We start from the raw sequence: 17,541 nt of genomic DNA, 5'->3' as shown, positions 1-17,541 counted from the left end.
TATGTGTGTGCGACGGAGCCGTGAGGCGCGTGTAGCGTCTTCCCCTGCGGAGGGAGAAAGCGGAGTCTGGAAGGGGCGTGGTCTAAGGCCGGTCGTCGTCGTCGTCGTCGTCGCTGCGCACGCGCACATAAGACTCACCCCCACTCCCGATGGCGGAGCCTGAAAGGGAAGTTGGGATGCTGCAAGCGATGAAGCGTTGTTTGGCTGATTTCCCCACCGAAGCCCGGGGTGAGCGGGGTGTGTGTCTGTGATCAGAGGCACGTTAGAGACAGCGAAAGCTAACCCCTCCCTGCTAACCCCTCCCTGCTTCTACCAGTGCATAAATGGAAATAAGAGTATATATACAATCCATTTATGGACTAAGAACTACCGGAGGAAAAGAGAACGATAGTAATTTAGTATCATGCTGAATATTGCAGACCACATTCTTTTTTTTCTTTTTTTTTTTTTACAGGGGGAGGTTTTAGGATTTAGGGGCGTCATAGCAGAATTTGTCTCGCCGATTGGGTTCTGTGTTAAGGCGGTCCAAAGAACGCGGGATGGTCCTCTGCCCTGGAAACCTGCAACGCCCCCCCCTCCTGCTAACCCACCCCCCTAAATAAAAAAGCTGGCATAGTTTTGCTGCCATCTAGGGCAGAAGTCTCCAACCTTGGCAACTTTAAGACTTGTGGACTTCAACTCCCAGAAGTTGCCAAGGTTGGAGACCCCTGATCTAGGGAATATTTGCATTGCAAAGTTGGTAATGCCCCAAGTCGATTGTCATAACCCTGGTGATCTTAAAGTTCCGATTTCCAAACCAATGTGTTTGCTACTTTCCAAATTGGGAGATCTGGCTCCACAAAATGCTGTACATTCTGTAACGAAGCAGTGATAATGAAGTGTCATATGGAGGCTGTTGGTAGAAATGTAGCTAGGAAGTTGGAGCATAACATTCCCAAAAGCCTAGGCCCGTTCACTTGTGGCACACCGCAGTCCCAGTTTGCACAGCAAAAATATTGAGTACAGTATATATGAATTATTCTACTCCTCGGTCTGTTACCAAATCTTCTGGGAAGAATGACAGAATTATAACTGCTCCAAGAAAACTTGGCAGAGTTGCCAATCCCTAAAATGATTGCAGTGTTCATATATTTTCGCCCCCCTGTGTGAATAGAGTTGTGTTGGTCAGAATCAGTGCCGTACCTTGATATTCTTCCACCTCCCCTGGAATTCTACCGGGAATGGATCTGCCCAAACAAACCATGTATAATCCGAAATGCTTTCCACCACTGGCCGGCTCTGAAGAAGTGGACCTTGGGTTACTTGAGGTAGGAGGCTACAAGTAATAAAGATGCGATATGTGTAAATGTATGTGTGTACACCCACCCACCCACCCCACTACCTACATCCATCCTCCCACCCACCCATCCATCTATCTATCATCTATCATTTATCTATCCTCTATGGCAGGGGTCTTCAAATTTGACAGCTTTAAGACTTGTGGACTTCAACTCCCAGAATTCTTCCTCCAGTCATGTTAGCTCAGGAATTCTGGGAGTTGAAGTCCACAAGTCTTAAACTTGCCAAGTTTGAAGAACCTTGATCTATGGTGTCTGTCTGTCTGTCTGTGTGTCTATCTATTTATCTATCTACCATATCTATTTTATATACACACACCTCATATTGTTGTGATTGGCAGGATCGGCCCTGTTAGGAATTTTGAATCTGATGACTGTTAGATCGTGGATTGACGTCAGAACCAGGAAACGTTAATCTGAAGGGCAAGCCAGTTAATTAGCACGTTGCCTTAATGGGTATAAAAGGACACAGCTGAGCTGGTGCCTTTTGCCAGAAACAAAATGTCTATTTTGAATGAGGACGTTACTGCAAAGAGATCTCTGTTTGTTTGAATTTTGAAGGGGAGTTCTAACCGTTTCTGCCAGTCGTTATCTTGTTATTTTCCTTCAGTTTGATTTGATTGTGAAACGGCTGCTTTGTGTTTGTTCGTTTGAATCTCCAAGAGGAGACATAACATTATTGTTTCTGGCCTAACAAACCATCTTTAAAGCAAGATGGATTCAAATCAACTGCAGCGTTTGGTCGAGCAGCAGCAACAGCAAATTAATCAGCTACTGCAAAGCAATGTGACGCTTCAGAATCAGGTAACACAATTGCTGAATTATGTTTCCAGCTTACCAAGCCCTGCTGCTGTTCCCCCTGCCCCTCCTGTGAGGAAAAGCCCAGTATCCATGCCGGAGAAATTTTCTGGGCAAACGTTTCCGGCATTTCTGGGGCAGTGTCAATTATTTATGTCCTTGAGGCCTGAAAACTTTCCAAATGATCGGGCCAAGACAGGATTCATTCTTAGCCTCTTATCTGGGCAGGCTGCTAATTGGGCTACTCCTTTGTTAGTTCAAGATAGCCCGTTGTTGAATGATTTCAGGGTTTTCTTCAACAAATGAGAGTGATGTTTGAGAACCCAATTAAGATACAAACTGTGGACAGACGTTTATGGGACATAAATCAGGGGAAGCGTTCCCTGCAGGATTACGTTGCAGAATTTTGTTTGTTATGTTTGGATTCCAATTGGAGCGAACCGGCTCATATGGCTGCATTCCAGGAAGGCTTGTCTGATGCCATCAAAGATGAGCTGGTCCATGCAGAGAGGGCTTTAACTTTGGATGCATTGATAGTTCAGTGCTTACGAATTGAAGCTCGTTTACAGCAACGTGGGCGCAAACGGCTCGGTATGGAACCATCTTCGTTTTCGCACAACCCACGCCACGAGAGTTTTCCAACCCACGGTTAATGTTGAGGAGCCGATGGGAGTTAGGCGCACTCCGCCCTCGCTAACAGTGCGAGAACGTGCGAGAAGGTTCCAGGAAGGTTTGTGCCTTTATTGCGGGGGTCTGGGACATTTTGTTAATTCCTGCAAACGGAGAGGAACCGCAGACCCGTACCTGAAACCACTCTTGGCTCGTCAAGAAAACAGGGTGAGACCTGACCTCAAGGAAACCCTAGGTCGGACACATTTCACATCCCCACCTCAAATTGCTGAAGTAAATCCTGGCCCTCCTCGGCATTTACTTTTGGACACTCAAATTTTTCTACAGTCACAGAAGGAGGAATTCCTGCTGTTGCGTTGGTGGACTCAGGGGCTACAGCCAGCTTTATGGACCGAGCTTTTGCTACGCACTATGGGATCCCATTGGTTGCTGTACATCCACCCATTAAGGTGGAAACCGTGGATGGGCGTGAGCTCAAGTCTGGGCCCATTCGTTTCGCTACCCAGCCAGTGCGTATGATCATTGGGGATCATGAGGAGGCGATAAGTTTTTATATCACCTCGAACCTTCATCTCCCTTTGGTGCTCGGAATGTCCTGGTTGCGTTTGCACAATCCGTTGGTGGCTTGGTCGCAGAACGGTATTTCTTTTCCAAGTCTCCAATGTGTAGACCACCTGAGACAATTGGAGCGAGCGACACCTCCATTGGCTGTGGGAGACAGAGTGGGGTTGTCAACGAAACATCGTCAAGTTAATCATCAGACTCGGGGAAGGGCCCTGCGGTGGGGATAGTGTTGTGATTGGCAGGATCGGCCCTGTTAGGAATTTTGAATCTGATGACTGTTAGATCGTGGATTGACGTCAGAACCAGGAAGCGTTAATCTGAAGGGCAAGCCAGTTAATTAGCACGTTGCCTTAATGGGTATAAAAGGACACAGCTGAGCTGGTGCCTTTGCCAGAAACAAAATGTCTATTTTGAATGAGGACGTTACTGCAAAGAGATCTCTGTTTGTTTGAATTTTGAAGGGGAGTTCTAACCGTTTCTGCCAGTCGTTATCTTGTTATTTTCCTTCAGTTTGATTTGATTGTGAAACGGCTGCTTTGTGTTTGTTCGTTTGAATCTCCAAGAGGAGACATAACATCATATGATGTCTTGATGATGAGGTTTCCAGCGCATCTGAGCGTGTTCATCCACTTTTGCCTAAAACATTGTGACTGACATAAATCTGTTTCTTGCACAAGGATAAATCTCTTGTGATATTTTTGTTGCAGGCAAATAATGGGCTCCAAGCTGGTGAGTGTGGCAGTAACCCCCAATGGTTATGCTGATGCGGTTTATCAGGACTGGTTTGTTATGCCAGAGGAGCGTCATATGCCTTTCAGTGCTTTTTTGGACATTTTGGAAAAGAAGATAACTTCTCCAGGGGTGTTCTATGTGCAGAAACAGTGTTCAAACCTGACTGAGGAATTTCCTGAACTTATAGGTGATGTGGAGCCTGAGATACCTTGGATGAGCGAAGCACTGGGTAAATATTAAAATCCTAATATTCCAGAATTGGCACTATAGTAGACAGCTGCTTTCTGGCTTTGGAATGCTCCTTTGCTCATGGAGAAGATGCAGTCAAAATTGATAGTTTTATTATTGTGAATGTAGTTCCCATATAAATAATAAGTTATATGCCTTTTGATGTTGTTGGTCAGAATGACCAAGAGCCTTTGAGTGGTGTAGTAAATATTGCCTGCCAAGACTTTAGCAGAAGTATTTTAATGCAGTTAATGTTATTCTGTGTCAAATTAAAAATCAAATGTTTAATTTATCAAACACATGCAGGCTAGCTCAAAGTTTTTTAAGAGTTTCAAGAAAGCCCTAAAACCACAAATTGTGCTTCCCATTTCTAGGAGTGACATAAGGATACGCTATGGGGCAGTGTGAAAAAGTCCAACGGAAGCTGTAATCATTCAGTGGAAGCCATGTTACATTTTAAAATGTGCATACAGAAAAAGGGGCATGACTTTGATCCTGCAAATGCAACCACCATGAGTTGAAGTTTTCGACTTTGTGAAATGTCCATTTTTATAGATACATTTGCACCAATAGGTGGAGTTGTTTCCCATGAAGTTCTCAGTGTCCCCTGGTGATGTTGGTATTAAACCTGTGAATTACTGTTTTTTAGTAGGTGCTTGCAGAAAACAAGAGCAGAAATTTTGAAGATCTAAGGATAATATGTTAAATGGTGTAATATAATAAAATAAAATTAGAAATAATTAATCATATTGCATAATTTCATCAACCTCCAGAGTTCATTAAATGCTGCAAGTGTTTGTGTAGGTGTTTTCTATATTTTACTTGTATTATCAGAATTCTTTGACATCCCTAACTATATTCAACAATTCCTTGAATATATTTACCTAGTTTAGAGGTAAAACCATTGGCTTCAGTTTAGTTCCCATATTTAGTTTATGTGATGGTGAAGTGTTGCTGGTATGTGAGTTAATGTGGTATTTGGTTCTTCCGTTATTATCTAGAAAAAAATAGTTTATTTCTCCCTTCTCCCCAACCAAAACCTATTCTAGAAGTTTACAGAGGATATAGGTTCAATTATCCCAAGTTGTTAGATTGGGGTTTTTTTTAACGATAACACTGACAGTGAAATCTATTTAAATAATTACATCTGGGTGTTGCCAATCTTGCAGAATACTAGAAGAAATTTCCTGCTGATAAAAACTCTTAAGCAGTGGAACTGTCTGCCTAGATTAGCGATTGAATTTCTTGGTGGATGGCTACTGCAGAAGATTGCATTGGATGTTTTATTAGATATCTTCCAATTCCTAGAGTTTGACTCTATTGAATTTTAAAATCAGAAGAGAATGAACATGAGAAAGACAGTTTGATCTAGTGGTTAAAGCACCAGGCCAGAAACCAGGAGACTATGAATTCTGGTCCTGCCTTAGTCATGAAAGTTGGCTGACCTTGGGACAATTACTCTCTCAGCCACACTTGGGAGATCTGAAAATAGCAGATCCTGTACTTTCAGGAAAATGCTAGGAAGGAAAAAAAACTCAGAATGGAAATGAGCCTCTGTTGTCAGCTGCTTTCATTGGGAAAGCACTTATTCATCCTTGTGCATAATAGTGATAATATATATTTCTGAGGCATTAACAGCTATTTCTTCCAGATTTATTCAGAAAGGATGTTAAGAAAGGCTGCTAATTGACTGAGTGAAAGTAAAATTCTTTATCAGAAGATCTGCAAGGTAAGATAACAGAACCCAGACCTTTTTCTGATTTGACTTTTTTTTTTAAATAGGAAAGAAGCCCGATGCTGTGAATTTCTGGCTGGGAGAATCTTCTGCAGTGACTTCATGTATGTATGAGAACAGTGCATTCACTGCTGCACCAAAGGTGCTTTTTCAAGAGGCAACTGGACTTTGTGGTTTTTCTTTGAAGACATTTTGCTTCTTGGATTAAAAAAACAAACAGAAAGTGTAGTTGCCTCTTGAAAAAGCACCTTTGGTACAACCTTGACCTGGATGACTGACAATCTCCATAGATATTCTCTGCTGCAATTCATAATTGGTAGGCAAATTTGAGTACCAAAACACCTTTTTAAAAAATAAAGGAAAATTCCTGCTTTTGGGGAACAATATTTGAAATATCTTCCTTACTCCTAACTGTTACTATAACTGAACCTAGTTCCCCACTCCTATGTTGCAGTTACTTCACCTGGACAGAATTTTGGAGGGAAGAAAGTGGGTGGGAGGGGTGATCAGAAGGCACAGGATTACAAATAACAGGCAATGACGCTTGGACTCAATTCAAGGAATCAGGCAGAGCAATTGTGTAATGAAAGGCTTACCTAGAAACCTGCTGAGTTGTTGTTTTTTCAAGTCCCGATTGCTGAATATTATTATAATCAGTATTTTAAATGATCGGTGGATAGCAAAATAAAAAAACTAACCCACTTACAAATTCATACTTGTGCTTTATTTTTGTGCTATGTTTATTATGGAGGTAACAAATGACCATTCCCTCTTCCTTTTCCCAGTCTTTCATTTTTCTCCCCCCAATCTTAGTACACAAAGACCACTATGAAAACTTGTACTGCGTGATTTCTGGAGAAAAACATTTTTTGTTACATCCACCCAGTGACCGTCCCTTCATCCCATATGGTAGGTATTTTGAGAAATGGATAGGAATGGTGTCAGCTACATGATGTTGATATTTTGTGAGTCATTAAAAAAAAATCCCCAAGCTTCAACTTCCCTAATATTTTGCTATGCTGCAGGGATTTTTTTTTTAAAAAAATATAAGCAAAACATGGATAATCACAATACAACACAGGTGCACATTTGGTAGATACAGCTGAGGTTTATGAGACACTTAGAAAGGATAAGAACATGAGATCCTTTTGGTACCTCTTGGCCCTTCCCTCTTCTGTTGCTTTGGCTTCTTGTTCACCCAGGACACTGGTGGCTAACCTTTTTGGGCTCCTGTGCCAAAAATTGTGCATGTGCACTGGCGCTCGGATGCCAGCACCCAGAAGGCAATGTGCGCTCCCCCATGCCCCCTGCACAGGTGCATGCAATCCCCCCGCCACCGCCTCCCCCTTACCTCCACTGCACCTCACAGCTGATTTTCGGCTGATTTAAGGCCTTTTTCGGCCTCCCAGAGGCTTGAAAAAAGCCTCTGCAGGCCGAATAGGGCCGTTTTGTTACAGGAAGTGATGAAACAGGCCTATTCAGCCTGCAGAGGCTTTTCTCAAGCTTCCGGGAGGCCGTAAAAGGCCTCAAACCAGCCAAAAATCAGCTCTGAGGCACGTGCATGCGCAGTGAGGTAAATTTGCCTGCGGCTTGCATACCGGCACAAATGGCCCTGCATACCACCTGTGGAACGCGTGCCATAGGTTTGCCATCAGGGATCCAGGAGATGTTAACTGTAGTGAGACAAGGAAAACATTACAGGTTGACTTATAGCCATTTGTTCAGTGATCATTCGAAGTTACAACAGTACTGAAAAAATGTGATTTATGACAGCTTTTACACAACCATTGTAACATCCTTGTGGTCATGTGATCCATATTTGGACGCTTGGCAACTGGTATATATTTATGATAGCTGTAGTTTTCTAAGATCATGTGATCACCTTTTGCGACCTTACAAAAGCAAAGTCAAGGGGGAAGCCAGATTATTGTAACAACTGTAACACAGTTCACTGCAATGGTTTCTTTAACAGCTGTGTCAAGAAAGGTCATAAAAAGGGGCAAAACTCACTCAATGGTCTTGCTTAGAAAAGGAAATGTTGGGCTCAATTGTGGTCGTAAGTTGAGGACTACCTGCACTTGGGCATAATGCACTGCAATAACCTTTCCCAACCTGTTGAATTCTATATCACTGGTGGCTAGCCTTTTGGGGCTCCTGTGCCAAAAATTGTGAGCATGCCAGCATGCCCGAACTCGCGGGCAGGAACCCAGAATGCAATGCGCGTGCCCCTCCCCACATCCCCTGCGCATGTGCGCACAATCCGCACCCCCTTACCTGCACTGTGCCTTACAGCTGATTTTTCAGCTGATTTGAGGCCTTTTTCGGCCTCCCAGAAGCTTGGAAAAAGCCTCTGCAAGGCTTCTCAGGCCGAATTATAGGCCCGTTTAATCACTTCCGATATTACAGGAAGTGACGAAACAGGCCTATAATTCAGCCTGAGAAGCCTTGCAGAGGCTTTTTCCAAGCCGCTGGGTGGCTGAAAAAGGCCTCAAACTAACCCAAAAAAACCAGCTGTGAGGCTCGGGTATGCACAGTGAGGTAAGTTTGCCTGCGGCTTGCGTGGCAGCACAAATGGCTCTGCGTGCCACTTGTGACACGCATGCCATAGGTTCACCATCACGGCTCTATAGATTATTGGAACAATAATTTTGTGGCCTGGTCATTTTGAGAGTTAGATTCCTCAAAAAACTGGAACACATCGGGGTGGAGGAGGCTATACTGTAGATCTCGAACTTTTGGCACAATTTCTGGAAGAAAAAAACCAGTAACCAAACTAAGGATTACATGGGTTTTGTGGTTTCTTTCCTGTTTTTAGAATATTTGTAAAAGTGACTATGTGAAAGTGGGGATATTTTAGAATGATGCCATTGCTTATGGGGAGGGAGCGGATCTTCTCCTTGCTAAATTCACTTCTTCTGAAATTGCTGCTAACTTTGAAGGGGAAAAAGTATGGTTAACTTTTTCCAATGCTGATATATATTGGGAGCTAGAATTTGGATTGATTAATCAAAGAGTTATGCAGTATTTATGCTGTGTTGTGGCCCCATTCCAAACTCTTCTTCCCAGTGAATTAAAAAGAAAGGGAGGAAAAGAGAATTCCAGTCATGAATTCCCACAGAATGCCTAATTTGTCTTCAATATTACATCAGATGTTTAAATGTGGACTTATATATGTTTTTTTAATATTTATATAAATAAATACATACACAAATACATCCCCACACACACACCGGCTTTATATAAATTCAAGTTCAGATTTCTGGAAAAAATATTCCAGTAAAACAATCTGTTTTAAGGGTAACAATCTGTATTAAGTGGTAAAATACCCCACGGTGCTCCTATGAGTTTGCCACATTGCCCTGAGGTGCTGTGGTACATACACAGTGTGGGAATTGCAGAGTTAATTGTAAACAATATAATTCTATCTGTACTTTATGTTCCAGAGTTATATCCACCAGCAACTTACCACATCTCAGAAGATGGGTCATTTGATATTGTGGAAGATAAAATGGCAGAGAAGGTAAACTAGAAAATCTTGTTCCTCACAGCCTGAGTGTCCTTTGGGTGTTTTTTTTAAAAAAAAAACTCCAAACGGACTTTCAAGTGCTTTGCATTGAGGAGAGGCTTCCATCTAGCCATTCTGCCACAAAGCCCAGATCAGTGGAGGGTGGCAGTGATGGCTGCGCTTCTGGAACCTGTCACTTCTCCACACCAATTGTTTTTTTTTTAAATCCTTTGATATTGGCAGTATTGTTTAATAATTGTGAAGGATTCTCTTTTCAGTGCTTTTCAAATATTTCTCTTAAAAAGAAAAAAAATGATTCAATTCTGGAAGAAATAATTATCTTATTAATAGCTATTAATATCATATTAACCTTTCATCCACAAAGGTACCCTGGATCCCTTTAGATCCTTTAAGTCCAGATCTGAAACAATACCCAGAATACACTCAGGCAAAGCCTTTAAGATGTAATGTGAAGTCTGGTGAAATGTTGTATCTTCCTTCTCTTTGGTTCCATCATGTTCAGCAATCACATGGCTGCATAGCAGGTAAGAAAAATGCCCAAAAGTATCTTTTAATTTACAATAGCTACAACTACCAGATTTCTCCGTCAATATGTAAATGATTTCCTTCTTCTGTCTTCAGTTAGATTGTATTCAATGTCTTCCAAAATATCAAATCAAATCTTTATTACTATCATAGGCCATTATAAAAAAGGATGGGATGCAGGCAATTTAAATACATAGAAAATATACCAGAATTTCACAGAAGAAAAAAAAAAAGGAAAAACCCAGATGATACATATAAGACATATGTATTAAAACCGAAAGTATCTATAAAAAACAAGATGCTTAAAGAATCTTAAAAACAAGAGTAGCAGAGTTGGATGAGCGTAGGGACCTTACCTGGCAGGAGAGATACTGTGATTATTTCAAAATAAACCACTTTTGTAGGCATAGATCGTAGATTCACTCATTCAAATTCTACTCATAGTAGATAACAAAAGAAAGAATATCTAAAAACTATATCTTCTTCTAGTAGTTGGAACTTCCGCTTGAAATAATATTTATTTTATGGAAGGCAACTCAGAATCCAAGCCAGTCTTTGAACAGATGAGATCTGAAAATAATGTTGTATTTTAATTGGAAAGTTCAAATTCTACCACTATATTTTGACAGTTTAACGGTTTCTCTGCTGCAAATCAAACTAAGAATTGGATATAGGCTGTAAGTAGTCTTTGATTAATGACAGTGTCTGTTTGAAGTTCCTGTAATGCTGAACTAGTGGAACTTATGATTGGTCATCTCCACACTCTTGCGATCATGTGATCATAAACCAGGTGTAAGATCTTGCCTCAGTGGTCCCCTCAAGAAAGCAGAACTCTTGAAACAGGTAGCATTTCAAAAGGAACTTTTATTGCGAGAAGGTGATAGCAAAGAAAATAGGCAGGATCTAAAGTTCCCACGCTAAAATGTTTGGTTAAAAAAAGTTGTTTATCAAAAACCTTCCCACTGCTCAGTCCAAAGCGGGCCAATCACCAGGTGTTGAGTTGTTGTGAGAACTTCGAAGTGAGAAGCTGTTCTCAGGTGCCAGGTGCCTGCTTACCAGCTTGCCTGGGATTTGGTATTTCCTGCCAGCTTTCCCATTAACTTTGCTTGTTGGAAGCTGGCAGGAAATTGCAAGGGGGTTCTCACTTAACAACAGCAATGAGGACTGTTGGAATTGTGGTTGTTAGGGGATGAGGTCACTTAACATTGCTCTTTACAAATCATATTGCTTAGCTGTAGAAATTGCACTAATTAACAGTTCAGCAAGGACTAGCTTGCTTATATCCATGTAAAAACCGCCTTCCCAGTGGATTCTATATGATATCTCTCCACTTCACACCCACCTTTAAAAAAAACCCACATAAATTATGTTTCCATGAAAAATACATAAAACTAGATTACATTTGAAAATACTATATGAGAATGCCATTACAGCCATGTAGTAACTAATGCTAGTTATACAGTTGTTTATTGAAGCAGAACTGTTGAAATCATTTGGCTGGATTTATTTATAATGGGCAGAACAATTGGATTACTTCTTTCCAAGGTTCCAATAACAGAATCTCTAAAAACCCAGTGTTGGTTTGAGAATTGGTAATATTAAGGGTAGAAAATGCAGATTACCTGTATGTTGGTTTTTAATTTGCATTGAATCACAAAGTTCATTATAAAGCTTAAATTATGGGGTAAGAATACTATTAATAGTTTTAAAAAACGTTTTCTTTCTTCCTCAGTGAATTATTGGTATGATATGGAATACGATCTAAAATACTCCTATTATCAGCTGCTGGATTCTCTCACAAAAGTTGCACAACCAATTTTGGATTCTTCGTGGAACACCTAACCTTTTACATCTGATATGGAACTGTACATACAATTTTTGTATATCTTTATTCATATAATTTAAATAAATAATTGCATAATAAATAATAAATAAATAATTGCATAATAAAGACAAACGGCAATTTTTATGTAATATGAATGCATTATAGGAGATGTTGGTCAAACTGTATCTTACACAGCTGTTTCATCACCAAATCATATTCTGATTAAGATAACAATATTAACTTAAAAATTAAACAGATTTTCTATCTCCATTTCAGTGAGACTTCAGGATAATGTTTGGAAATGACACTACTTCTAGTGTAAAATGGTTTTCTGCAGATAAGCAGTGTTTAATATCCTCAGTATCATTCAACATCTATATATGTCTGTTGGATGAAAAAAACGTGAAGTAGTGATAAGTGCGTAGTATCTGCTAGCTTTCTGTTTCTTTACCCATTAGGCCTTCAAGCAATATGTTCATCTCTAAGTTTGGGCCTGGTTCAAGCATTACGCTATGTCACACTGTTTGCACTGCAATCATTGCAACATTTCTAGGTTTCTAGAATAGAAGCTGCCTCTCAGAATGACAGGGATCAACACGCACCATCACCAGCAAAGAAAAGAATACATTGCAGAATACTTACTCTTGTCATAATTTGCCTGACAGTACAGATAATATTCAGGTTACCACCTGTACCCTATAATGGGATTAATGGGCCTCCAGCTAAACAGTGGGGGATATGATGGCTACCCTATGTCCTAACTACAGACTACTAGCTTTATTTGACCCACACATATCTATCTCTGTGAGGACTGATGAAGTGAGGAATGAAATAAAAAGTTATGAAGACGTTAGACCTGGAACTTTGTCTAATCTTTGGCATTTTTTAGATGATTAAACTCTTGCCTTGGAACAATACTCTAAATTACTGTTATAAGCTGTTAAATGACGTATGGATTAAAAAAACCTACATTATTGAGCGACTACTTATTTTTAAAAAGATTTTAGACACAATACAGAGCAGTTATGTAAGTTTAAGTTAGCTATGTGGTACCAATTTTTTTAAAATGGGAAAGTAATATGCTATTTACAGTCTGTTACATCCCACTTCTCTACAGAACTTTGCTTTCAAACAATGACAAACAGACTCTTTGGATAGAAGGTGCAAAGGATTACCAACTACACACAATTTATGAATTTGTAATAACTTACAAAATTTGACTATAATTACTTACTACATTGCAATCTTTTATCAATAACCCAGATCTAGATTTATTACACCCTTGTTAACACAACTGAATCAGTGTAATCCAGAAGAAAAGTTCTGTGAACATCTAGAAACAAGCCAGCATGAGTTTGTTAAAAAAAAATTCATGCCAAATCAATCTTATTTCATTTTTTGACAGTGACTAAATTAGTAGACCAGCAAAATGCTGTAGACATAAGAGATTTGACAAAGTAGACCACAAATTACTAGAGAGATCACCACCACCAGACGGACTTGTAACTGTCTGACAAACTATATAGGAATCATTGTTAATGGTACTACTTCTACATGGAGGGAAGTACCGTGGTTCTCCAACAATATGCCCCCACCCCAAATAGGAAAGCCCAGCATGTTTTATAAGCATGAGGTGAAATTAAGCCCCTCCCCCAAAATTGAGGCCTATTTAAACCATGCATTCCCCACCATTTCTCACATCGCTTGAACTATACGAGGTGAAGAGAAATGGGGGGAAAGGGTGGGGGGGAAAACTTGCCTTTAGGAGCCCCCGGCAGATAGAAACCTCAGCTAAAGCACCCCATGGGCAGGCTCGCCTCTATTGGCCGATAGAAGCACCCCACGGGCAGAATCTCCTAACCACAAGGCAGCTTCTATTGGCTGATAGAAGCTCCTTGAGGGCAGAGTCACCAGCCGTTTCTATCGGCCAATAGAAGTGGCTGGTGGTGAGGTATGGCTATGCATCAGGTTCCCAACTGCAAACTCAATCGCATGCATATACCATTGTCAGAGTAAATATCAGACAACCCCAAGATTCCTGCTGCATGTCTGCTTCCCGAGAGAGCCGCTCTTCTTCGTCCCCTCAGATAGCCCTATTTCCCCCACCCCCGATTTCCCACTGCAACCACTTGGACAGAATGGGTTGCAGGAGGATCGCTAAAGAAGCTGATTCCACTTATCACCTGCGATGAGCGGTTCCGGGCCCGTCTGCTTAGGCTGCCAACTAAGGGAACTCGCAGTTTATTCAATTGCTCAATCGGTTTCAAAGGGAGGTTGGGGGGATCTTTGTGCCCCTTGCCATTCACTAGCGTCTTTGAGCGGGGAGGTATGCTTTGAGGGAAAACGTGGAGATTGCTGTCTGTAAAACTGCCAGCTAAGCAGCCCGCCTTTACCCTATCTTCTTGACGTTTTGCTTGCAGCCTGACTACTGACAGGTGGTTGAGTCCAGCTTCAGCTCTCCCTTGTGTGGTTGGTGGGATATTTTGGTGTCTCTTTTCAGACAGTACAAGGGCAAGGCTAATCCACAAATATAGTTTTGGCTTCTGCAAAGACATTGTAGTGTGCAGCATGGTTTGCGCAAATATGGTACCTACCTCACCCCATTCCTATAGTTTGCCAGTAGAATAAGACGATACACATCTCTTAAATCCCTCATTCCTAGATATTCCAGGACATTAAAATAACTTAAATATTACAATATTCATAGACAAAGGAAGGGGGGGGTGTTTGCGTGTGTGTTACTTTTCCCCAGAGTCCAAATAATCGCAAGTTGAATATTTATTTGCATTTTATTCTACCCTTCCTCCCAAAGGGGGGGGGGACTTCATTCTTCTTTAATTAATAATTTTCAAACAAAAAGTACGATAGAATAGTGCATGGATCAAAGTCATTCAAGAGACTTTGTGGCTAAGCACAAAGAATAGAAATAGAAATAGAAATAGAATAGAATAGAATAGAATAGAATAGAATAGAATAGAATAGAATAGAATACTTTATTGGCCAAGTGTGATTGCTCATCCCATATTTAGGCATGTATATACAGTATTTCATTCCTATTGCATGCCTGGTTGGATCTTTTAAAATTTAAAAGAGTGGCTAACGCTGCCAGTCAGAAACACACTGCAGTTATTTCACCTATCATTTTTCAATGGATTTTTGTTATTGTAGAAAAAAACAAAGAAGCAGAAAATATAGATTGATGAGCTAAGTATGATGAAATCTAGATATTCACTTAAAAGGCAGAATAATTGCACAACAAATAACTGCAGATATCCTTGAATTTTTTTCCTTGTGCTTGCACAGCACACCTAGCTTTGTTACACAATTACTGTACTGTGGTCTATTTTCTTGGATTGCTCAATACATTAAATTATAAGTTAACCAAGAAGTCAACTAAGTTGCCTAACAGGGTAAATAATAAAAAGAAGCAAAGTTAGAACATTAAAGTTAGTACATTGTGCAAATGCAAGCATTAAACTGACAGTTAACTGTTATGGAAATTAGATTACAGTACAGTAATTAAAGGATCCAACCAGGCATGCAATAGGAATGAAATATATACATGCCTAAATATGGGGTGAGCAACCCTGTCACTAGATCAGGGGCAGCTTAGTAGTTCAACTTTGTGCTTAGCCACAAAGTCTCTTGAATGACTTTGATCCAGTCTACATGCAGAAATATGCCTGCTAGTGTTGCATGCTCCACAAGGAGGCACTAGAGGTTGCATAGCGAAGTCTGGAGACTTGAGGTTAAAGGCAGAAAATTGCCTATCCAATTCCCATAGGCTGGCTGGGACAGCACAGCTATTCTATCTTACTTTTTGTTTGAAAATTATTAATTAAAGAAGAATGAAGTCCGTTCCCCCCCCCCTTTAGAGGAAGCGTAGAATAAAATGCAAATAAATATTGGACTTGCGATTATTTGGACTCTGGGGAAAAGTAACACACACACAAATACTACCCCTTCCTTTGTCTATGAATATTGTAATATTTAAGTTATTTTAATGTCCTGGAATATCTAGGAATTGGAGATTTAAGAGATGTGTATCGTCTTATTCTACAGGCAAACTACAGGAATGGGGCAAGGTAGGTACCGTATTTGCGCAAACCACGCCACACACTACAATGTCTTTGCAGAAGCCAAAACTATACTTGTGGATTACCCTTGCCCTTGTATTGTCTGAAAAGAGATGCCAAAATACCCCACCATTCACACAAGGGAGAAGCTGGACTCAACCACCTGTCAGTGGACAGGCTGCAAGCAAAACCTTGAGAAGAAGGTACGATAAATGTAGGCTGTTTAGCTCGCAGTTTTACAGACAGCAATCTCTGTGTTCCCCCTCAAAGCATACCTTCCCCCTCAAAGACGCTAGTGAATGGCAAGGGGCACAAAGATCCCCCTAACCTCCCTTTGAAACCAACTGAGCAATTGAGTAAACTGCGAGTTCCCTTAGTTGGCAGCCTAAGCAGAGGGGCCCAGAACCATGCGTTGCAGGCGATAGGTGGAATCAGCTTCTTTAGCGACACTCTGCAACCCATTCTGTCTAAGTGGTTGCAGTGGGAAATCGGGGGTGGGGAGAAATAGGGCTACCTGAGGGGATGAAGAAGAGCGGCTGGCTCGGGAAGCAGAAATGCAGCAGGAATCTTGGGATGTGATATTTACTCTGACAATGGTATATGCATGCGATTGAGTTTGCAGTTGGGAACCTGATGCATAGCCATGCCTCGCCACCAGCTGCTTCTATTGGCCAATAGAAGCGGCTGGTGACTCTGCCCTTGGGGCGCTTCTACCAGCTGATAGAAGCGGCCTCATGGAAAGGTGTGTGTACGTGGTGGGGGTGGGGGTGCATGTGGTGGGGAATTGTCACCCTCCAAAAAAACGGCCTAGCCAGTTTTGGGGGCTCAAAAAAATACGGCCCGGCCTTATTTTATTAGAAACATGGTAAGCAGTGGGATACCACAAGGTTCTGTCTTAGGCACAGTACTCTTCAGCATCTTCATCAATGACTTAGATTAGGGAATAGAAGAGTTCATCAAAAGGTCTAGCAGCCAGGGCAAAAGTTCTGGAAAGAAATTTACAGTATCCAATTTTCTATGCCAATTATTTTCAGAGATTTGATGTCACTTTCTGTGAGCTTCCAGTCATGTTTGAAGCAAGCACAAGCCCCACAATTCTTCACAGCCATGGTTTTGCTTTAATAAATAACTACTGGCTGCCCATTTCCAAGGGTTGCTTCCTGGACCTGCCTTAGCTTAGTTTAGTGCATCGACGGTTTGTGAGGACAAATTGAGGTTAGCCAGTGCGCAATCCAAGCTATTTAGTATTTTGAAATTGTGCACAGCTCTGGGACTCCTCCTAATGAGATTACCAGTGCAACATATTCAGCCTTACTGGGCAACTGTGCAGCATCATTGCTGAGTCACAATCAGAGCTTGAGGTTTGGAGATCTCTTTTCTGTTACTTCTTCAGTGAGTGAATTGCTTGAGGGGGCATGTCCTCTCCCCCAGGGAATTGGCAGGGAGGTATGTTTGCTTGGGTCTTAGTGCCACAGAGCAAGAACCAGCCTAGGGGAAACTTTTATGTGGAGGTAGGTGAAGGGCATGGTCTCAGTCTGATTCTGAATGGTGTGTATGTGTGTATA

General features: G+C 41.2%; 1 protein-coding gene across 1 annotated transcript; it reads left to right on the top strand.

Moving 5' to 3' along the window:
* Positions 1 to 119: 119 nt before the first annotated feature.
* On the top strand, positions 120 to 12,029 carry JMJD7 (jumonji domain containing 7). Its single transcript, XM_087921780.1, has 8 exons — positions 120 to 228; positions 1,154 to 1,307; positions 4,037 to 4,290; positions 6,072 to 6,128; positions 6,838 to 6,933; positions 9,468 to 9,544; positions 9,915 to 10,074; positions 11,808 to 12,029. Exons 1-8 carry the CDS (start codon positions 150 to 152, stop codon positions 11,915 to 11,917), a joined length of 987 nt encoding a protein of 328 aa, XP_087777906.1. The 5' UTR covers positions 120 to 149; the 3' UTR covers positions 11,918 to 12,029.
* Positions 12,030 to 17,541: the final 5,512 nt, after the last annotated feature.

This window comes from Pseudonaja textilis, chromosome 1 (genome assembly GCF_049901715.1).
Source record: "Pseudonaja textilis isolate UNSWEBS1 chromosome 1, rPseTex1.2, whole genome shotgun sequence".
In the NCBI taxonomy this organism is placed as follows: domain Eukaryota; kingdom Metazoa; phylum Chordata; class Lepidosauria; order Squamata; family Elapidae; genus Pseudonaja; species Pseudonaja textilis.
This window is presented reverse-complemented; position numbering and strand designations above follow the sequence as displayed.

Coding starts and splice junctions, on each gene's coding strand:
- JMJD7 (XM_087921780.1), top strand. CDS start 150: ATGGCGGAGCCTGAAAGGGAAGTTGGGATGCTGCAAGCGATGAAGCGT. Junction 1,308..4,036: donor TGGACCTTGGGTTACTTGAG/GTAGGAGGCTAC, acceptor TTTTTGTTGCAG/GCAAATAATGGGCTCCAAGC. Junction 10,075..11,807: donor ATCACATGGCTGCATAGCAG/GTAAGAAAAATG, acceptor TTTCTTCCTCAG/TGAATTATTGGTATGATATG.